Source organism: Agelaius tricolor, unplaced genomic scaffold (assembly GCF_023055355.1).
Source record: "Agelaius tricolor isolate 1412-34295 unplaced genomic scaffold, bAgeTri1.0.p SCAF_20, whole genome shotgun sequence".
In the NCBI taxonomy this organism is placed as follows: domain Eukaryota; kingdom Metazoa; phylum Chordata; class Aves; order Passeriformes; family Icteridae; genus Agelaius; species Agelaius tricolor.
Genome location: NW_027269280.1, coordinates 5425698 through 5448313, shown reverse-complemented (window position 1 = coordinate 5448313; position 22616 = coordinate 5425698). Strand labels below are relative to the sequence as shown.

General features: G+C 46.7%; 3 protein-coding genes across 5 annotated transcripts in view; 1 reads left to right on the top strand and 2 right to left on the bottom strand.

Annotated features, from left to right (window-relative positions):
- Positions 1 to 1285, bottom strand: part of ZNRF3 (zinc and ring finger 3) — a 66513-nt gene extending 65228 nt beyond the window's left edge. Inside the window, exon 1 of the mRNA XM_071445293.1 lies at positions 724 to 1285. Coding sequence (XP_071301394.1) covers positions 724 to 1158 — 435 coding nt within the window. The 5' untranslated portion in view covers positions 1159 to 1285. The remainder of the gene's footprint in view (positions 1 to 723) is intronic.
- Positions 1286 to 8257: 6972 nt separating this feature from the next.
- CCDC117 (coiled-coil domain containing 117) lies at positions 8258 to 22615 on the bottom strand. 3 transcript variants are annotated; one of them, XR_011681970.1, is made up of 7 exons: positions 22128 to 22551; positions 21482 to 21532; positions 20906 to 21139; positions 19377 to 19514; positions 18569 to 18845; positions 12113 to 12541; positions 8258 to 9041 (listed from the first exon to the last, which is right to left on the bottom strand). XR_011681970.1 is itself a non-coding variant. In XM_071445289.1 (6 exons), exons 1-5 carry the CDS (start codon positions 22403 to 22405, stop codon positions 18593 to 18595), a joined length of 954 nt encoding a protein of 317 aa, XP_071301390.1. In that variant the 5' UTR covers positions 22406 to 22551; the 3' UTR covers positions 8258 to 9041; positions 18569 to 18592. The 3 variants fall into 3 exon arrangements, 2 of the variants coding, with proteins under 2 accessions (XP_071301390.1, XP_071301389.1); XM_071445289.1 differs by lacking the exon at positions 12113 to 12541; XM_071445288.1 differs by lacking the exons at positions 8258 to 9041; positions 12113 to 12541 and having other exon boundaries at positions 15899 to 18845; positions 22128 to 22411; positions 22517 to 22615.
- Positions 11106 to 13476, top strand: XBP1 (X-box binding protein 1). Its single transcript, XM_071445290.1, has 5 exons — positions 11106 to 11371; positions 11454 to 11550; positions 11628 to 11762; positions 12248 to 12411; positions 13169 to 13476. The coding sequence occupies exons 1-5, from the start codon at positions 11163 to 11165 to the stop codon at positions 13356 to 13358; spliced, it is 795 nt and encodes a 264-aa protein (XP_071301391.1). The 5' UTR covers positions 11106 to 11162; the 3' UTR covers positions 13359 to 13476.
- Position 22616: the final 1 nt, after the last annotated feature.

The window sequence follows — 22616 nt, the reverse complement described above, 5'->3', positions numbered from 1 at the left end:
GTCAGCAATTACAAGCAACTACAAAGGAATTAGATAAGCACTTCAAGAGTTTCAATAAGAGTAAAGGGTAGGTGCGTTCAGTCAAAGACAAGAACCATTTCTCTGGTGAGCAAGCCAAGCACAGCTCTGCACGAAGCGTGACGCGGTGGAAGCCGGGCTCCGAGGGACCCCGAGCGCAGCAGCCCCGGCTCCAGCTCCGAGCGCCGCCGGGCGCGGAGCGGCCAACGACCGGCACAGCCCGAGGGCTCAGCACCCCATGACTGCCGCGCCAGCTCCAGCCCGGGCCCCCCCCGCGGCCCGGCCCGGCCCGGCCGCCCCCGGAGCGGAGCAGCCCCGCACGGCTCCGGCCGCGCACCGCCGGCAGCTCCGGGACCGGCAGGGGCCGCCCGGCGCGGCCCCGCCTCCGCCCGCCCGCCGGCCCCGCGCCCAGCGCCCAGCGCAGGGGCGAGCGGAGCGGAGCGGATCCCGTCGCGCGTGTGGGGCGGCCTCGGCTCCGCCCGCTCCCGCCGCCCAGCGGAGCCCGCGCCGCGCGCCCGGCTGTCAAAGCGGGGCGGCCCCGCGAGCTGAGGCCGGCGCTGGGCCTTTGTGCGCGGGCGCGCATCTGTCACCGCGTCCCGGGCCGCGCGGCGCACGTGGGGCGGCGGGCCCGGCCCCGCTTTGTGCCGCAGGTGCCGGGCCCGCGGAGCCATCTTGGGGCAGGCGGCGCCCCCCGGCCGCGCTCACCTGCACGATCTCGCCTTCGGCGCTCAGCGTGGCCCCCGCGCGGGAGAAGCGGCCCTGCAGCCCCGTGGTGTAGGTGGTGTAGTCGCCGCTGGGGCTGGACTCGAAGAGCACCACCTCCACGAACGCCGTCTCCTTGCCCAGCGCCGCGCCCGGCGCCGCGGCCAGCAGCACCCCGAGCAGCAGCAGAGGCGGCGGCAGCGGCGGCACGGGCAGCCCCGCGCCGGCCCCGCAGCCCCTCATCGCGCGGCGGGAGGAAGCGGCGCCCCGCCGCCGCGCATCTCTCCCGAGCGGCTCCAGCTCCGGGGCCGGGGTCCCGGGCCGGTCAGCGTCCCATGGCAGCGGCCCTCCCGCCGCGCTGCGCCCCGCTCCTCGCTGCCGCGCTCCCCTTCCCTCGCCCCGGCTCCTCTCCGCCCTGCCAAGCCGCTTCCCTTTCATCTGCTCCACGTGACGGCCACCACGGGGTTATCCCCGCCCTCCGCGCCGCGCTGACCCGCTCGGTCCCTCCCGCCGTGCACACACCGCCCGCAGCCCCGCCGGGCCCGGCCGAGCCCAGCGCTTGCCGTCGCTGCCGGCGGTCCGGCCTGGCTCGGCCCGGCCCCGCGAGGGTCTGAGAGCGAGCGGCACTCGGGACGGCCCTGCCGGGATCGCCTCTCCACGCGGCCGGGCCTGCAGGGCCGGGAGGCGAAGGGCAGCCCCGGGACCTGTGGCAACCGCCTGGGCCCGCGTCCGCCGAGGCTGCTGCTCGCCGGTGCCGGGGCCGCTGCTCGCCGGTGCCGGGGCCGCTGCCCGCCGGTGCCGGGGCTGCCGCGCTGCCCAGCGGGCTGCGGGCCCGTAGCGGCTCGGCCGGGCCGCTTCCCGGCGCTGCCGCGGCCGCCGGCCATGCCCGGTGCGTTAGGCGCGGATCCCGGGCGCGGGGGCACGGCCCGGGTGGACGCGCCCCGGCGGGCGGAGCAGTGCCCTGGCAGCGCGGGTACCACGGGCACCCATCCCATCCTCCGCAGACACCGCTGCGCTGCACGCCGGCCGTGCCAGCTATTCGCAGGTGGCACCCAGCGGGCTCCTCGTTTGTGTCTAGGCTCATCGGAGCCCCCTGATCCCAGCTCCTGAATCTGAGTTAAGCGAGGCTGGGTTATCTGGGCTCTTTCGCTTGGCTGTGAATGCAAGCCTGCAAAACCTCCATCAATGATGTGATGAGGGGAAAATGTGTTGGTAATGATTTTTGTTGCTGTCTCGAACAAGAACTGGATGTCAGCCAATTACACGTTTTTCTATTAAAAGTATGTACAGCTAAGTCATGGAACTCATTAATACGTGGTGTTACACAGCCTAAAAATATAACTCAGTCACAAGGAGGATTGAGACAAACTGATCCAAGATCCCTTGTTGGCTATGAAACACAATGTTTGGAAACAAAGCCCAGCCCTAATTCAATGGCAGAAGAAATAATACCATAATCTACAAATGGCCAGCTCTTTTCCTAAATGTACTTTGTTACAGGTGAAGACAAGGTGGTGTCTTCCTTAGCATGACACAGTGAGCAATGTTAGCCTAACACATCACGGAGGATTTCTTCAGTGGCAAAGGGTCAAGAAGGACCATAACTCTAGGCTCCTACAGTAAACCACAAAGCACCCACTTAAGACTACAGTACAGGGGATCAAAGGCCACAAAACTACTGCATGTTTAGCAAGGGACATCACTGTGGGGCACTATGCAAATTTAGATGTGGTCAACAGGTGCTAATTTTTGATTACAGGTATGTTTCAGTACAATTTCAGAAATGCATGGCATCTAGTGTACTAAAGAGAAGCATTTTAATCCCTTAGTGCAAACTACCTCTACTTGATTTTCCTTCCCCCATGAGGCAAATGGCTGATGCTCAGCCAACATATGGTCTCCTACATCACAATCAACATAGGAACAGCTTAAACTGTCTGGAAATTACCAATAGAAAAAGATGTGAATGGGGCTCTGCACAGCAAGTGGACAGATCCTATGCCTAAAATAAGAGTTGCTGAAGATCTGATCCCTTCCACTTGGACCACAGACACAGCAAAATTGCCTTGGAGCAGCCTCACAGTCAAATACTGAGGAGTGACATGAGGCACTAGGTCTCAGGTCACCAAGTTCCCTCGACTTGGGCAGAAATCCAAACAGGAAGTTACAGGAAGAGAATGGACTGTCTATCATTAAAGCATCGAATATTTCTAATTGGCATCCTGCCCAGTTGGCAGTATAGAGTTCACAATTCAGTTATGCCATAATACTTCAGATATGTTTTCTTTTTTTTCCCCCTGAATGACAAACTGAGGCCCAGGGTCTGAATACAGAAGTCTCAAGCATTTATAACTACAGCTGAGGACAGTGAGAGCTGTGATTTGAGCAAAACTAAATTATGTGCAATGCCAAATGGTCTGAGAAAGCATTCTCTAGGCATTCAGTCTCTTCTCTCAAGTAACAAGTGACAGACCCAGACGAAAAAACCTCAGGTTTAATCGGGAGAGGCTTAGATTGGATATTAGGGAACATTTGTGCATGGAAAGAGTTGTCAAGCATTGGATCAGGGGCCATGGATAGAGGTGGAGTCACCATCCCCCTGGGGGATTTTAAAGACGCATGGATGTGGCACATGGGGACATGGTTTAGTGGCTTAGCAGTGCTGGGGGAATGGTTGGACTCAATTGTCTTACAGATCTTTTCCAACATAAACAATTCTATAATTCTATCTCAAAAGCAGGCAATCAACATTAGAGGATGCTTTTGACACTGAACTTCCTACATCTCATTTTCCTTACAAAGAAATGGATATTATAGAACCCTTTTCCCTCTGCTCTTGAGAGAAAACAAAGTTAGCTACATAATACATGCACAATATATGAACAATATATACACAATCACAAAATGAATGTGATGAACATTATAGAAAAAGCCCAAAACTGTTTTCTCAGAGCAGACCAGCTGTCCATAGGAAGGATAAAAACCTGGTCAACTCATTCACCAGTCCAGGTGTTTTCAGGAACTGATAACTCAGACTATTGCCCACATTCCCTATACGTTGCTCTGCAGAGCTTATTTCCTAAGTAAATTATATTGGTGTACCTCTTAATAAGCAATAGGAACAAGTGCTGTCCTTTTCCCAGTAAATTCAGGGACATGTACACGCCTGCCCCTTTTCTCTGAGACAGAATTGCACAGCAGAGAGTTTTCGGGCTGACTTAGAGCTTTGCTCGGACACACCCGGGCGCTTGCGGAGCTCCGGCTCTGAAGGAGCCGCCGCAGCTCCTGGGGCCGCGGGGAGGGGCCGCGAGGGGCGGGTGCAGCGCGGCGCGGCCACCAGCAGGTGGCGCCCGAGAGCCGCCGGGGCCGCGGGACGTGCCCGGGGCGTCTGCGGAGCCCGAGCGGGGCCGGAGGGTGCGGCAGCAGCGCAAGGGTTAAAATATCTCCCACAGCCTCGAATCTTCTTCATCCTCATCTAGCATCTGCAGGCAAACCTCACCATTGAACTTTGGACCTGAAAGCCCATCGTAATGGACCACATTTTCACTACAGATGCTTTACTAACAGGGCAAATCAGTGAGGATATCAGAGACACCAGCTGCTACCTCTGGGGAGTCAGCAAATCAAAAATGTAGGAGGCAGGAGATGGATGATTTATGGAAGTGATGGTTTTGTCATTATCAGCGATTATTCTAAATTAAAGTAACAAACCAGTGTAGCTTGTCAGCTTAATTAAAGAATAAAAAGAAAAGTTTTTGTCAATGGATATTTGTACTAAGAATGTGTGAATATTTGTACTAAGAAAAAAATTTCTTGCAAAGTGGCTTTGCATCTTGCTGTTTAAGGTTTGGAAACACAATTCATCCAAGTAAATCAGCATTGAAGCAATGCAAATTAACCAACTGACTAGCCACAGCAACTCTGATTATAACAATTTTTCATGAACAAAGTTTGTAGTTAATGTTTGAATAGTTAAGGTTTCCAATGTTTTAAACAATGTGTAGTCTTTCAAATCTGTGATGACTGGGGAACTCTTCACCTTTCTGTACATGTAGCTGTCTACTGAAGGGAAAAAATAAATATAAAATGAACAATATATAAACATCACATAATAAATTTGCAGCCCGTGGTTAAAGTGTACGATGTATCAGCTGCTAATACTAATTGCAATATGAAGAACTCTATGCTAAAGCCAAAAAATAGATTTCACTGCTTCTGAGAACCAAAAGCAGAAAACACTCTTCAAATGTTACTGGCTAAAATGAAGGAATTCCTACATTTACAATGGATTGATTCATGTGACAGTGAACTAAAAAGCTATTTACTCTATTTCATCTTAGGTCATCTAATTTATTAAAGACTCACCTAAGTTAAAAGATCCGACTGGCACTTTTAATTAATCACCTTAAAAGACTCATGTTCCACATTCAAGTACTAGTACAGGATCTATTTAATTAGTAGATTAAGGGCTTTAGCTGTCCCTGCCTGTTTACATAAGAGTTATCATTAAAGTCAGTGCTAACAGAGCAAATCAGTGAGGATACCAAAGACAAACCATAATAGACTTGTCCCTCTCTGAACACCAGCTGCTACCCTGTGCCCTCTGGGGAGTCAGCAAATCAAAAATGTAGGAGGCAGGAGATGGATAATTCTGACAATATCCCCCACATTTTGGGTCCTGAACCTATGGTGAAACAGAACTGATTCATAACTTGACATTTCCTGATAATTTCCTCTTCTCATACAGGGTCACATGACAGCTGGAGACAGAGTTCTGCATACAAAAGGGCACCCAGATGGAAGAATATAAGGAAATAAATTCAAAATTACAAAACAAGAAAGTTTCCAGGACTTTCAGGAGCTCTGGACTTCTAAAATAATTTCAAAGCCTAGGGAAGTTCTAAGAAATAAGAAAGGTTTTCCCTTTTAAATGCTGGCAGTACTCCAAAGAAGAGCTGGCTTTTGCCAACAGGAAGCAGCCATCAAGTTTTCCTAAGCATGGTTGTTTACCTCCCTGGGTATTTTCCAAGAAGAGGTTCCAGTTCTGAACCAGGATGTGCAAACAAAAAGACTTACTGGAACAGGAGCTTTTAGGTATGTGATATTTCAAGTTAAGTGTTTTCCTCAGAGAGCTTGCTCAACATGTGAGACACTGGCACAAAACCCAGAACAGCATTGTTGGCTCCCTGGGACAGCACAGCAGCAAGTTCAGTCTCTCCTGTACTGCCCAAGCACATTCTGCAGAACCACCCCAAAAAATGCACCTGCTGCATCATCTCAAGTCAGTGTAGGACCTTTGCCTTTTTTTTCTTTTGCTTGTGACTATCACCTCTAATGTGTCATTGTGCATCAGTGTACACAGGTGAGCACAACAGCTCCTGTGGCATCTCCCAGAACCTCAAAGTCCTGCATGCTCTGCTCAGCTCTCTGGTTCACATTTTCCTGCCAGCAGGAGGAGAGAACCCTGCAGGGGAACACTGTGCTTGGGACCAAGCTAGAAAGAGAAAAGCCAAAGAGATGAAGTAGGACTACACATGGGAATAGGTACTACAATCAAACCACAGCAAAGCACCAGGGGTGCCAACAGCTGGACCTTTAAAGGGAAAGGGGAATCCATGCAATGGAAGCAGAATCAATAGAGCAGTAGGGGAATGGTGTGGGAAGGGGATGGGCCAGGCTGCTTGGAAGCAGAGGCCAGAACTACAAAGCAAAATAACAACTACAACCTCCTCTTGACCTGTGGGATTCCTGCAGGGATCAGGGCTGCCCACCAAACCGATCACCTGACCTGAGCCCATTTTCCTGGCTAAGTGAGCAATGCTGTTTGATTCTCTCAGGGACTGGCAGATGGCATAAACCTTCCCAAGGGCATCCAGTGGCTATGTATAAAGATCTGTTTACATGACTAATGTTTGCAGAGTTTTCCAGTAACTTTTCATTCTTCCAGAACTGGGCACAGGGTTGCCAGCCTTTCTGTGCTGTGGATATCTTGTCTTCTTTTAAATTCCCAAACCATTCCCAGTGGTTTGCTCCAAGCTCTGAATGTGCAAGAGAAATTTCCTTCTCTGACTCACAGAAAGAATCAAATCAAGAGATCTTTATCTCAAAATACTGCCATGTCCTTGTAAGCAGATTGATTTTCTCTTTATCAGCAATCCTTGGCAGTGTGAGGGGGATTAGGAAGCTGTTCTCTACAGTGGGGCTTCTGCTGTTTAATAAGCATGTCAGTTTTCTGGAAAAATTAGTAAATTGGCAAAAAAATGCTACTGCTACAAAATTATATACATTTGTTAATTTCTGGACTTACCTGAGACCAGTGAATTCTTGAGTTTCAGAGGAGTCTAAAAATGAAGCAAATTGGAATTACAATGCAAGTGAAATTCAGGGGGAAAAAACCATTATGGAGATGCAAGGAACACTGTGAGCCTTTTATAGATTGCTTGATCTCAAATTGACTTATCACTCAAAATGACAATATATCATTAGATTGTTTTAAGAAAAATCTGCCATCTTGTATTCTGTAACAATAGCAAAAGGAATCACACACACAAAATGTTAGAAGCTGTGAAACATGAAATGATCTTGTTGCCAAACAATCTGTGATGCAAAGAGGTCACTACAGAAGAAGGCCACAATGGAATTAATATTTTCTAAAAATTAAGTTAATCAGTTGCTATACATGCATCTACACCTGGCTTTTGGGCAGTGTGCTCCTCATCTCCCCGTTTTTATGAGGTACTGCATTGAAATTTATTGCTGTGGGCAATGGAACTGAACTTTCCAAAGAAGCTCCAAGGTGAACCTCAGTGCCTCTGGCTGCTGGGAACTCCTGTAGCACTGAAGGGGGACCCTCTTTTCCTGAAGAAAAGCCTTATAAAAGGCCTAATTTCTACTCAACTTGCAGAATATTTTTGTTCCAGAAACACTGATAGTGTTGCCTGAGTTAACTGAGACTTGTTTTGTGAATCAGAAGCAAGATTTCATTGACTGTGGTGATGGGAAAACCAACTGTATTGCATGGGGAGGCAGATAACCCTAAAGAGGGGTGTGTGAGACATCTCTGTCACAAAATATGGGCTGTCTGAGCCAACTGATGCTGCCTGCAGTGCTTGGGACATTGCTATGGGGAAAATACAGACAGAACTCCAGCAAGAAGGCCTGAAGGTATTAGAAGAGGTGTAACAGGAGTCACTTCAGGTACAGGTGTGATGGGATCTCTCCCTCACCACAAATCAGCTAGGTCAGAGGACTGGACCATAAAGAGACCAAGTCAGACTCTCCAGCCCATGCCTTTGGCCCACAACCAAGATCTAAGATGGAACTCAGGCAGACCTACCTCACTCTTCCTGGAAGTTCTGGGTGGTTGGAAGTACCAGTAACGTGTGGGTGGAACATGAGGACACGAGGACAGGAGGACAAGGAACTGGAATGCAAGGTACACGTATGTTGGGAAAGCCATGGTTTGGAGTTGAACTCACTGTGTCTTTTCCATGCTTTTCTGGTGGTAACCTGGGAACAATCACAGAAGCCAATGAAGCAGAATCCAAATAATTTATTAAGTATTAATGGAGAAAGGATGAGAGCTGAGTGAAAATCACCTTTCTGAAGGGCTTGCTTGTGGCAGTGTTAAGAGAAGGGAAAGCCAATGTCACTTTGGACAGCATGCAGGCAGGGTGGCAGTTCCTTGCAGTAGCCAGAGGATACAGATTCTGCATATTCCCTGAGACTAAGAGCACTAAAACTTTAAAAAATGCACTCCTGAATCCAAATGTGTAATGACAAAATTTAAGAATAAGTAAAATTAGTTTACAGGTTTTGAATAACCTTGTTTTAGGCTGCTAAACAGGTTCTCTTCTCATTTAATCAGCTATTGATACAGGTATGGGAACACTCCAGCTGGTGTCAAGATCTTGGGGGCCTGGGCCACCATCCAAGTATTTTCAGACACACATCTGGCAAGCAAGCTCTTTCTCAGATTATCTTTTCTCTATGCCCCCCTCTTCCATTTTACTTTCCTCCCCTATTCCCCCTTTTTTAATGTGTAGATAACATTGAACACACATTTCTTTCTCTGTATCTGAGATTACAGAAGGGTAAAGCCTCTCCACCTTTGTTAAACAAAATTATTTCCTCTGCTGGGTTGGCCACCTGGAACATAAAACATAAAGCTCTTTTAGCAGGAACTAATGTGGTTTCTGGCAGGACAGCCAACAGAATCCTCATTGGCACATCCTTGGGGGTAGTGCTGAACCCCCCAGCAGGGTGAAGGCAGGGTGAGAAGCATTCTTGAGTCACGTGGATCACAGGATTAAATCAAATGACTGAAAAAAAGAAAAATACAAAGACTGGAATGTGTAAACAGTGAAGGGGAAAAAAAAAAAGTGGAAATCAGAATTAAACTTGAAGCCTTTTTGTTAAAACTCTCTGAGAGAGTGTCACAGTGTAAGACCAGCTTTATGGACTTTTCTTAGGCACTCTTTTACCCAGGGACTCAACCATATATTTAATAAACACTTTATATATCCTAATGGTATATAATATTTGTGAGCCTAAATATATTCTCAGCAACTGCCCCAGAGCTTGTCTTAGTACTACTAAAACTGTTCAAGAGGACTAGAATGCAGGGTGTCATGCCCTTCTTTTGCTAGCTATTACTGCCAGCAGTAATGGATGCTGTTATTATACTCAGTAACAATGGACACCACCAGTGCCAAGGGCAGCTTCCACTTTTGTTGATAACACATCATTGTGAAGTAGCTCAGGCACCACTTCTAGCACATATGTCCCTGCACTTCTGTCGTTTATTCATGATCACAAGTGTTTGTTACAAAAGGAAAGGTGCTTTTCATGGGCTCTGGTTCCACATAAAATTAAATAGGAAAAGTAAATCACCTGCAGACAGAAGGTTAGGATTTTTCTTCAGTCATAATAGCAAGACATATGGATATCTTTATGATAAATCATATCATGATAGATCAGATCTCCGCAGTATAGCTGTAAATATTACAAATCAGCAATGTAAGGCAGCCCTGTTCACCCCAATTTTCTTGCAAATAAGGGCAACTTGAAATGGATGTCTGAAATCTGAAGCAGTTATTAATACTGAATCTGCATTTTGGTAGAAAAAAGTAACACTTTAAAGTGGGAATTGGAATTACAGAAGAAACATGAGTCCAAATCCAGAAGAGACACACAAAAGAGAAGCAGTATCTCCAATGGCCAGTGTCTCAGGGGCTTAGCAGGACCCGAACAAACAATTTTTTGCACTCCGATTAAAAGGCTTATTGAAAAATTGCCATGTTTTTCACAAAGGTGTCAAAGTAGAAAGATGAACTTTCAGCCTTAGCTCAATGTCATGCTGCAGTGCGCAAGAAAAGAACAAACACAAGCTCACAAATGCAGTTTGTTCTCTGTATCATGAAAGCCTGGCAGAACTCCAGTGCTGGAGTAATGCCAAACCAGCACACCAGTGTCTTTGATCTTCTAAAGCTCATGTTTTCCTTTAGTGTTTAACATCTCCACTAATTTAAAATCAATGTACAAATGGCTTTCAAAAATAATTGTGAGCAGCCAAAGTCTCGACATTTCATAACTATTCAGGTCGTTGGCAACTGTCACAAGTGGAAACTTGGAAAGCTGCAGAGGCTGAGCTGCCGGAGGTTCAAACTCCCTCGATGCCCTGCAACCTGTGCATTGCTGCCCGTAGGTTGCTGAACACCTGCATTCCCATGGGCAGAGCATTTCCAGGCTTTCTACCTGGAAACCTTCTGTCTGAACCCCAGATCTATCAGATCTGACTCCAGCCCGTCAGGGCAGGGTGATTTCCTCCCTCAGAAGTGCTCACTTCACTCCCACACAGCTCTGCTGCTCCTCAGGGTTCGACTCCCCTGAGGGATTTCTGCATGGTCTCCTGCAGTTCCACTCATCAATCACTAACATCGCTGCCTTTTTAGTCTTCTTAGACTAAAAAGTTCATTCTTATGGCATCTGCTACAGCTCCATTCGTGGCACTTGTGTTCCTCATGATTATGCTTGTGACTACTTGTGACAGATCGGCTCCGGGAAGGAGACCAGAGGGAGATTTCATCTGAATCGCCACGCCAGGCCCGGCTCACTGCCTTCCGAAGGAATTTCAACTTTGGCCACCGCCATCGTGGGTCTGGCCCGAGTCTGGCCCGGGCCCCTCGGGCCCCTCCCGGCCCCGCTCTGCTCTCACAGCCGCCCGCCCGCCCCTCGCCAGCGCCTCACAGCCGCAGCCCCTTGTCTGATGCAATTCACTTCCCCCCTTGCTCGCGGCCTCGGGCCAATCACGGGCTCTCCCGGCCGTAGCGTCACGCCTCGCAGCCAATGAGCGAGAGCCACGATGGTAGAAATCCGGGCGGGGCGGCGCAGGGCGCAGTCAGCCGCGCTGGTGACGCGGGCGGCGTGTCCGCTGTGCCGCCATGGCAGCGCTGCCCGGTGCCGCGGCCCCGCGGCTGCTCCTCATCCCTAGCAAAGCTGCCGAGGCTCCCGGCGCCGCGGCTGCCCGGCATCTGTCCGTTGTCCTGCCGGCAGGAGCCGACCCCGGCGTCCCGGGGATGGACACCGCGCAGCCGGCCCGTAAGCGGCAGCGGCTCACGCATCTGAGCCCGGAGGAGAAGGCGCTGCGCAGGTGAGTGCGGGCAGCGGTGGCGGGGCTGCGGCCGTACGTGGTGGGTACAAGATGTCCCGCTGACGGCTGCTCTGCCCCGCAGGAAGCTGAAGAACCGCGTGGCGGCCCAGAGTGCCCGCGACAGGAAGAAGGCGCGGATGACAGAGCTGGAGCAGCAGGTGGTGGAGCTGGAGGAGGAGGTAAGGGGCTGCGGGAGATACGGGGCTGGAGCAGGGGGAGCAAGGGAGCGGCCTCCCTGCCTCACGGCTCTTTGCAGAACCAGAAGCTGCTGCGGGAGAACCAGCTCTTGCGGGAAAGGACGTGTGACCTCGCGAGGGAGAACCAGGAGCTCCGCTGCCGCCTTGGTTTGGACGCTCTGAAGACGGAGGAGGAGGAGGGTGACGAGTTCCAGGTGAGCTGCGCTGCTGGCGTGTCCGCCCCGCCTTGGGCACAGCTGCCCCGATCCCGGGGCAGCCTCGGGGCTGTGGGCAGGGATATGCCGCAAAGACCTTTGTCCTCCATATGGAGGCTGTCCTGAAACTCTGCGGGTGCCAAGTCGAAATGGGTAATGTGGGAGGTAGAAAGCTGACTACTTCCAGGCTGTTTAAGACAGTTTTCTCTGGTTTTCTACTATATAGAGGTGAAGTAAAAACTGTTACAGTCATGTAGGTATGTCTCAGATGTGGTGGAGAGGGTCAGGCTTTCATTTAAAATAAATGTGCAAGAGTAGGAAAGCGTCAGCTAACTTGGAAATTACCTTACCTTCAGGTTCCTACAGTACAAGCAAATAGGGAATTTTGTGTTGGAAGCCTTAGCAGAAGAATTATGATCTTGAAGATCACGTACTGTACTGCCTGCCAGAACACTCGAATTGACTGAGTTTTTGTCTTGGTGCAGGTTGTGAAGGAATCCCAGGTGGATGAGATCAGATTGGTGACCGGGTCCGCTGAGTCCGCAGCACTCAGACTACGTGTTCCTCTGCAGCAGGTGCAGGCCCAGCAGTCACCATTTCTGATAGTTTCCACATGGATTCTGATGGCAGTGACTCTTCAGACTCTGAGGTGAGCATCCAGTCTTATACAAACTGTCCATGAAATTCAGAATTACTGTAGATTTAAGATTAGCGTTGTAATGTTTTGATGTTAAATCATTTGGTGATTTCTGTTTATTCCAAATCTTGGAATGCCAGACCTGTGCATCAGAACAGCTGTGTTAGGCTGTATCCAGTGAGTATAGGAATTCAACAATACCCACATGAAAAAACCCAGTCCCCACAGCTTTGGTTGTGTGCAGGTCTGCCTAAGCCAAGTTTTGGTCTATGCTCTGTGTAGCCAGCAGGCACTGTGGTCTTTGTACTTGATGGGTACAAGATCTCAAGGAGTTTCTAATAGTGGCTGTAAATCTTAAATGCATGTATAATTCCCTGGGGATTGCCAGTACCCTTACAAAAAAAGCTGTGGGCAAAGAATGACTGTGCCCTGGCATAGATTGCCCAAAAGGGTGTGGAGTCTCCCTCACTTTGAGACAGTTGAGAACCATCTGGTGCAATTCTGTGCCACGTGCTCTAAGATGACTCTGCTTGAGCAGGGAAATTGGACCAGATGTGACCTACTGTGGTCCCTTCCAACCTGGCTTATTCTGTGAATTTCTGCAAGATAGGTAACTGCCTTAACTGTATGTTTGATAATATTCTTGGTAAAACAACTGTGATTGCATCAGTGTATATTAACTTCCACATGGAGGTTAATAGAGGCCACATTTGGTGTCTGGCTGTAACAGTAATAAACTATCTTTCTAACACTGTCTTTCATTTTGCAGTCTGATGTCCTATTGGGCTTTCTGGACAGTCTGGACCCAGAGTTGTTTCTCAAATATGCTGATTCAGAGTCAACGTGCCTGGAAAAGCTGGAGGAAGAGATCTCTGGAGAAACAAATTCCATACCAGCCGCCCTCTCTCCCTCTTTGGGGTCCCCATCAGCCAAGCTGGAAGCCATTAATGAACTCATAAGGTTTGATCACGTGTATACAAAACCCCTGGTAGTGGAGATTCCTGTTGAAGTGGCCAACCAAACCAATATGCTAGTGAAAATTGAGAAAGAAAATCTCTCTTCATCTGACAACAAGGCCATCCCTGAAGCCCCAGTGTCTGTGAAGAAGGAACCTGTAGACAGCTTCATGCCTGAACTGGGCTTTTCTCATCTGCTTTCTTCTTGTCATAGCCTTGAAGCCTCAAGCTACCTGTTGGATGGCTGTAGTGACTCTGGGTATGAAGGATCCCTGTCTCCCTTCAGCGATACATCGTCCCCGCTTGGCGCTGACCATGCGTGGGAGGACAGCTTTGCCAAGGAACTCTTTCCCCAGCTCATCAGTGTCTAACGTGGTAGTGTTAACTCCCTGGGAGCAACTGTCCTGGCAGGAAATCAGCAGTGCCCCTTTGGGGTCTATGTGGGCAAAATCAAGCCCATTCAGAAAAGTGTTTCTCACCTTTACCATGCTAGTTGATGGTATGAAAAAGCCTGGGGTGTCCTGTCCTGCCCTGGCTCCCCCCCAGTCAGTGTTGGCTTAGGAGAGAGGCAGGTTTGTTTCTCAATAACTTGCTCATTCTCTCTGAACCTGAAAATGTTTTGTTTTCCAGTTAAAATTTTAACACCAAAAACTAAACTGGGATATTTATGTATAGGCAACTGGGCTAGACCTTAATAGTCTCTAAGTCTTACAGCTTCACTAAATGCTTGTTTTCCATTTGCTATGTAGAGTTGCTTTGTCCATTTAATATTTAACTGTATTGGTGCAATTAAAATGCAGTGCAGCTCACTGACCCTGTTTTGCCTTAGAACTCACTGGGGAGGGGAGAGGATCTGGGCCTTGGAGAATTTAAGTTCAGGTCCCTCAGTGTCTCATCCTGCCACAATGCATTGAGGAGCACTGCTCATAAGCTGTCTGCAGCTGGATGCTTCAGCAGTTCCCTTTTGGGGGCATTGGATGTGGTAGACAGGTTTGTGTGAGGGCCAGAGCTACTGGAGCAAAACCTTCAGCCTCTGTGAGGCAGGCACATGGCAGGAGCTTGAGGTCTGAATATTCAAAAGTCGAGGCAGTGGTGGCACCCTGGTGGCCAGTACTGCTGTCCAAAATTCTCTCAGTCTGAGGGGAGGTGGGTGAAAATGGTTGCAGATTCTCTATGACCACAGGAAATCTTGAAGCATCAAATGGACTTGTCAGGAGCCAATTTCAAATACCACAGCAGGACTTCTCATTGTCCACATCCATTTGCTCCAATATCCAGTATTTATCACAACATTTTCTTAAAACTTGGAGAGACAGAAGAAATTTCGTACTGAAAATAAGAGAGCTGTTGCAGGTGTTGGCACAGCTGTTCTTGGTTTCAGTACTATTTCATGTTTTGCATTCAATTTTGGCAAAAATAACTTGGGGTGGGGAAGAAAGAAAACCAGAGATGTTTCAGTCAGTAACATTCAAGGTGACAGGACTGCTTTGGATTACAAGCTTGAGTAACCTAGCTTATACTGAAGGATTCCACCTGAATAGTGGGTAGAAGTAAAGACTACAGCTGTGCAGTGTAACAAATTTAGATTAAAAATCCAAGCAGTCAGAAGAATAAATTACTTTCACGGTGGAAAAGAGGGAGTATCAAATTGTTGCGAATCCAAAAAAAGCAGAAGTGAAGATTTGATCTGTAGTTTTGCAATACATTCTGTTAGCACCCTTCTATGGAGCCCCAGCTCCTCCTGGCAGCCGTGAGAAAGCCATTTCAACATCTAAAAAATCCAAAGGAAATTGTATTACAGTCTCCTTTCCATCACAGTGGGACATGGGATGTGCCTAACATTTCAACCTTGTTAAGCACAAGAGACAGCAATGTTCAAGGACGTGGCCTTTACACTGTTTTGCTTCCCCTTCTCTACTTAACAACTCTATCCTGGCATGCTTCATCCTGACTTACTGCAAGCACTGGGTCCCACAACAAGGTGTTAATAGTTACTGAGACCTCTTCCACTAAAAACACAGAAGTGGTTCTTGCTTGGTATCTGGAAGCCTACTACCATGGAGAAATCCCTATGAGCACTAGTATTTTCTACTAGAATCAAGTCCACTAAGATGGTACACAAAAAAAGCAAGTCTTACCTTCCAACGAAATTACTAAAATCTGAATTTAAAACTCTTCTCAAACATTCCTTAACTTTAAAAATACCTAGCCTGCTTGGTTCTGAATAGTTTTATTCTGAAGTAAAATAAAAGATGTCAAAACACAAGCTATAGCAACATTAATTGGTACCCCTATTCCTTTGTCAGAGGCCTATGAGAGACTTAAAATAACTTTTCCTTCCTGGCAGCTTCAGGTTTATTCTATTCTGCTCTTGCCTTCCCTTGTCCTGCTGAATACTGTGGAGGAAAAAAAGAGCATGCCTTTGACATAACATAGATAAATTCCAATCTTCTTAAGCCAGAAGAGTACTTTACTGTCCAGCTGAAGGACTGCACATAGACTCCCAAGGTTTTATCACTCTTACCAGGAATGAAACAGTCATCTAAAAAATATTTTAGAAAATTTATTGAAAACTGACATACAAAGGGTGATTTGGTCCCAAGAGAAGACAGACCAGAATCGGATCTTTCGTATTTCAAAATAATGTTTTTCCTAATACTGCGTTGCATTTGCCATCCCGTTTGTGAACAGCATTAATAAAAGTCTTTTAATGAAGACAACAACAAATGAAACTCACAAATACAGAAGTCTGTAAATGCCCACAGCTTGATCTCTCATCCAATCACCCTCTCCAAGTGATGGCTGTAGCAAGGATCTTGCTCAGTGTTCACTTGGTTCCCACTCTTCCATCAATTTAAGCAACTCAACCCCTCTGTCTCCTACCACAAGGGCAGAAATGCATTGTGAAAAAATGAAAGCAAATGTTTTCTATCAAAGCAAACTTTTTAGACAATTTTTTTTTCTCCATCCCATAGTCTTTGTCAACAGTGCACCGCTCTATTGTTGTTTTAGATGGCAGGTAACAGGTCAGTGATGCCCTACTGGCATTGAGTTAAGAGGAAAAACACCTCTGAAAGTCAACCTTTGGTACAAACCTAGGAGGAAAAAAAGTATGCTTAAAAGCCATCTACAACAAATTCTGCAAATCTGTATGCAATTTGGTGTTTTTAAGAGGAAAACAACTGCATCAATTGATGTATTTAAGCCTCCCAGAGTTTTTTTTAAATCTTCTGTTGCAGTTTCAATGTTGTTGAGATGGTTTCATCATATTTTTAAAATTTTCATCCTTTTTTTTCAGTTTATTTAGGATTCAGAGCTTTCACCTAAAATACTTTAACTACAATCCAGCAAGCTAAAAACCAGTCACTTACTTGGAGGCATCACATTTTCTACCTGCAGTGACTACAGCCTTCTCCAAACTGACTGCTTTATGTTCTACTCAACCACTGGAGCACATCAGAGGCTGTAGGTATTAAAAGATGTTCAGCAGCTTAATAACACATAAGAAATTTTCCACAGTTCATGCAAAAGATTTATAGCAGACCCTGAAATTAAATTAGGCATTATAGCAAGATAGGCTGCACGTGTTCAACTTAATAAACCTTCCAGAATGCTACAGGTGTATACTGGTTTCCAGAATAATATCTTACTCAAATGCTGGAGTGTTTTTAATGAAACTCTAAAATGTTTTACCAAGAGACAGGAAATTTCAGACAACCTTCAACAAAAGCAGCAAGATAAACAGGGTTTAACAAACAGGTATGTTTTGAACAACCAGAAGGACTGCAAAAAGAGAAGACTGATTTTAAGCTTTTAGCTATGGGTTATTCAACAGTGAAGAATATTATCACAAGGATTATCTTTTAGCTGTGCAGAGGAAGAGTAGATTTTCTGCAGCTGCATTCCTGTGTACTTGCTCCTTTATGTTAGCAAGATGTCAAAACTAGATTGGACGTAGGACTCTGAACAGAACCTGCTACTTGGAAAGGGATTTCTTATGAAAAGCCTCAATTCAGGTATCTCTGAGAAAGCTCAAGGACTTATGAATAAAAGATAAAACCCTTAAACAAGTTAGAAAACCTTAAGCATAACAAACTGCTGTGCATTGAGAAAAGGTACAAGCAATAGCTCATTGTGAACTCCTTTCCTTGGCACCCTGTGCAGGGTAGAAAATTCTTTTGGCAAACATCTGTATAAACAATGTGATGCTATATTATTGGCACATACTGTGGCTTAAATTTTATGTCTAGATTCTCTCAGGAAAAACACAGGCATCTCCTTTACCTCAGCACCAAAGCCACTGACTTGGGTACAGACCCAGCATTTGAGCCTCGTAATGGCAGCAAGCACCATTATCCCTGTTATCTGATTTACTTATCATCTTTACCCAGATCAATGGATGCCATTCATTTCATCAGAAGTTACACTGTCTTGACTGAGTTCCCAACTCCATGCATATAGAGAATCTCAGCACAATGTAGAATGTGAATCTCTTTGCTGAGAACCACTTTTCTCCAAACTTTGCGTTGTTCGGGGAGGGGAACATCAAAAACCCACAAATCAAATTTAGAAGCCAATGAACCAAAGATGACTGAAGTTAGCAGGTATCCTGCAAGGTCCAAGTGCTGGCTTTACTTTCTACAAAGCAAAAGACTTAAGCTCAGCTGTAGTATTCCTTCCCTAGCACCCCGTGGACTGTGTAATTTCTACATCTGAGTTTACATAAAGTCCAAACAAATAAGATGATGTGAAAAGCTGTATTACCAGAGGGACTGCTTTTCTATCCATGACTAGATTTGAAGATGTTTCTTCCTTTACATTTTGTAATTCAAATTAAACCAAATGGCCAAGAATAGTATGTGCACCAGTTTCAATGGCTCAGTAAGACAAAGGTGTGGCTTAAGCCACGGTTACATTCACTATTTGGATTTTATGCTTTACCAAGGGCAATTAAGAGGATATTTCACCATTAAGCAAGATGGAAAGCTACTTCCCTGTTCCAAAGGCCTCTGAATTACCTTTTCAGTAAAAATAAGAATATTTAAGAGATTGGAACACAGAAATCTTAGGGTGTTTCCTGGCCACCCTATGATTGTGGTGTGCTTATGATTGTTAGTAAGAAAACAAAAAAACAAATAATATAACTTCAGATTCACACATCAAACCAGAAAAAAATAATCAAAAAACATCAACAATAGGCATCAGAAGCTCACCACTTCCAGTCTAAAATCTGGCATCTACAACTCCATTTCTTCTTCTGCACACCCAGATATTCCCAAACTAGCATATGGATCTGGAGACATGGCAGTCTGTTGTGATCCAGGGAACGTTTCAGTCTGTGGGTCAAAAGGAGCTCTTGGTGTTGGCTGCTTAGCTTGACACACTTCTGTACTCTGCTGCTTGAAGTTCTTAACAGAAACAGACTTCAGTTTATCTGTCATAAATTCAGGAAGAGGTTTCCAAAGCACGAGTTCCATAGAAGGACGGCTCCTAGAAGGGATGGAGTTTCAGTAAATTTTAAGTTCTCCAAGCACAGCTATTAAATGCAGAAGATCTTCATCCTTTGAGCTAGTCTGGAACCATATTCCAGAAAATAAATACCTTTTTTCCCCCCCCTCTATTAAATTTCCTCTTCCCTATTCCCTAGTTCCCTTATTTCTAGTCTAACCTTGTATTTCCTCTCTTTTTTGCACCAAACTTGACCACCGTTGGTCACACTTCAAGATCTTCTCATTTTGGAAATTCATATACATAAAACCAAAACTGACACTGGTTCACTCAACAGATTTCACTCTGTAGACATGAGGAGTACAAAACACATACTTGATGACCACTCCAGTTACACTTGTTTCTTTTTTACATTAGGACAGTTTTTCCTATTTTAACCAGATGAGTGGTGTGTTATACAATGTTGGCTGCATCATGCAGTAATCAAGGACATCTCCATAAACATGAAACGAGGTCTCTCTCCTTTCATTTGCACGTTAGCTACATAGCACCATGATTTCCTCCAGAACTTACATAGATTCTATTATTTTCTTTGTCAGGACTTCACCAAAATCCCTCTTCATCCCTTTCTTAAGGGTATCTGACAGGATAAGAGTGGGCAGATTGCTAACATTTCCATCAGCATGAACTTCCTCATCTTCATCAATTATCCTAGGAATGGAGGGGGAAGAGGGAGATAAACACTATTGAGCATACTGTTATCAGGAACATCCACTGCAGACTACAGTCACATCTATGTGCTCTGCTCTGTGCACATCTCTGACCTGGGCTGGGTACCAGGAGCAGCAGGGCCATGTTAACATGAGGCTCTCTTGGGCTAAAACACCCTGAGGAGGACTCTCAGAAGCCACTCGAGCAGCAATGCCACTCCTGGTACCTGAGCTAGCTTTGTTAACCCTGTGTTATCCCAGCAGTGTCACTGCAAACACACACTGAGAGAAAAGAAATTCCCTCCAAAGGAAACAATGATTCAGTCACATTACACAAGTGAGTCTCAGCTATGCAGCTGCTTCACCTGCTCAATTCTCCAGAATTGGAATTGAGAATTATTGCAAAGGTACTGGAAATACTGAAAATAATGCTTCACTTTTCACAACGCTGTGCCAGTTTCTGAGATTAAATCAGCACAAATTGTTGAAGTGTTTAGAACAAATGGAAGCATCTCCTTTGTTTTTGGTTTTTGTTTTATAGAAAATTTAGCAGTGTAGCTGGGAAGAATAGGGAACAATCCTCCAAGAAGACCAAAGCAGACACAGACAGATAAAAAAGACAGATTTCACTACTCTGATTTACCCATTAAAAAAATATCAGTCTAACAGTACCTTGCTTCTCCTTATGCATGATCTATGGAGTAATCTACAAAAAAATCTCGTTTTAAAATTTCTATAACTTTAGGCTTTTCTGATCATCTGCAGTGGTCATTTTAGATATTTTGGAATACCAGCTCACCTGCAATGAACTGATACATACACATGCCATTCCCAGAAATCTTTCAAGGGCCAGAATGCACAGTAAAATTATTTAAAGACTACAGCAGACTGTCTATAGCCACCCAATTACCCACATCACACCATCAGCAAGATGAATCTCAGCCTTACTGCATATGTGCAGAGAGACCTCTTTGGTTCATGCTACTCCCTCCACTGACAAATTCACATCTATTTTAAGTTTAAATCACAGAACAAGCTGCAATTGGATGAAAAAAACCTGAGCTCAAGCCTGAGCAGGTAAATGTTAGAATTTGAGCTTCTGGATGCTCACAGAAGAGCATTAAACCAAATTAGGGTATATTGGAGCTGCATAATGATTGGGAGCAGGGTGTCATTTACTCAGCATCTCCTGCTCTAGCACCCAAAATTTCAGATCAGCCTGAAGACTCACGGGACCAACCACAGGTAGCCTAAAATTAAATCATTTGAACAGAAGGTTCATCTCAGACTTACAGCAGTGTTACCACACTGCTAAGTGCTAGATTTACCCCTGAATGCCCACCAAAAAAGGGAAAGCTCAGCAAAGCCAGGCTACTCAATCCCTGCATTTACCTGTCCTCAATTTCCTGAAGTTTCCTGCGAGCAACCTCGCATTGCTGTTCCCCCATTGTCTGATCCATTTCTTCACAGGGAATTTCTAACATGGCAGTTTCAGGACCGCTGCCACCATACTGACTTGCTACCTCCCCAGCTGCCTGCTGACCTGCACAAAGAATCCATTCTTCAGTGTTGGGATTCAAAGAGCAATTTTTGGTTCCTGTCAGTCTCTTCTTCCGCACAGGACAGCTAGGAAACAAAGTAAGTTTACAATTGTCAACAAAAGAAACGTGAAAATCGACAGGAACAAATGTAAAGTGCATTTCAGCAGCATTGACACTCTATGGCAATGCAACCTCAACAAAGAAAATAAATTCACATTGCTCTTAGTAAAATGTGAGTACCTATTCAGAAAAATCAGTGCCACACAATTAATTAGGTAACAGAAATGGATTTGGGCAATTCAAGGGAAGAGCTCCAAATGGAAACAATTATAGATTTCCTTCCTGTTTGTATTGGAGGTGAGATGTGCTCAAACAAAACAAAAAGCAAATCAGGATTTTTCAGGCTATAAAAGACAAATTAATTTACCCTTCTGCCTCTTCTTCTAGCTTATGCTTCCTTCCACATCGCACAGAGACACTACAAAAGAAAAACAGTTACTTAGCTTCAAATTGTATCTTTTGGTTACACTGATAGTGTCAAACAATATTTTCCTCCCTTTTCATCTGAGATCAATGGTGACAGTGTGTCACCAGCTGTGATGGGAATAAAAGTTTGGGACAATAAATAACCACATTGTTACAAAGGAAATCAAAGGCAGCTGTAATTGCTCAGTTCTCTGAACAGAATTCCATGCTGATTTCTTCTCTTTTATATTTCGTTTTCCGCAAGGGGCAAGACCAATTTTTCGGTCTAAAATTCAAATGCTTCAAGAAGCAACACACGACCCAGCTTGAGTCTCTTAATATTCTGTATCACAGGGACATACTGAAGAAATACTGAAACAAATAAGTGAGTTTGAAAGTACGCAAATATGCTGGTTCTTGCCTTTTAAAAGGCTCCTTCATCCCCCCCCAGCCCCAGCCAGCTTCAAGGTCCTTAACCGAGCACAAGACAATTTTCTAACCTCCTACCAGCGCAACACTGCTACAAGGAAACAAATCCCAGCCGCCTCGCAAAGCACCCGCCGCAGCTCCCCACAGCCTGGGCCCTGCGGAAGGGCTCTGGCACTTACTGGCTGCGGCTCCTGGTGAAGGAGCTCACCGGGGCCACCGTCAGCCCCTCGCTGTGGCTGCCGAGCGCGGCCAGGGAGGCCAGGTCGAAGCTGCTCTGCAGACAGAGGCCGGAGGGTCCGTCCACGCCGTCGTTTCCGATCCCTGCCATGACCATGCCGGGCGGCTGCAGACGGCCGTGGCCGCCGGCTAAGGGCTCCGGGGCAGCGGCCGGCGCTGTGGGGAGCTCCACGGCCGGGCCCGCCGGGATACCCTGGAAGGATCTGCCTAGCGCTGCCATTTCCTGCTGCGGGGCAAAAAGAGCACATCAACGCCGCAATCCGCGCTGCGCCACACGCCGGCCCTGCCCGAGGCGCTCCCGCACGAAACCTCCTCCGCCCGCCGCGCTCACCCGGGCCGAGCCGGACCCGCGGCTGCGGCCGCCGCTACAGCCCGGGTCTTTCCAGGCCTTTCGCCGCGATCCGATAAGGACCCGCGGGCACTGTGGGAGC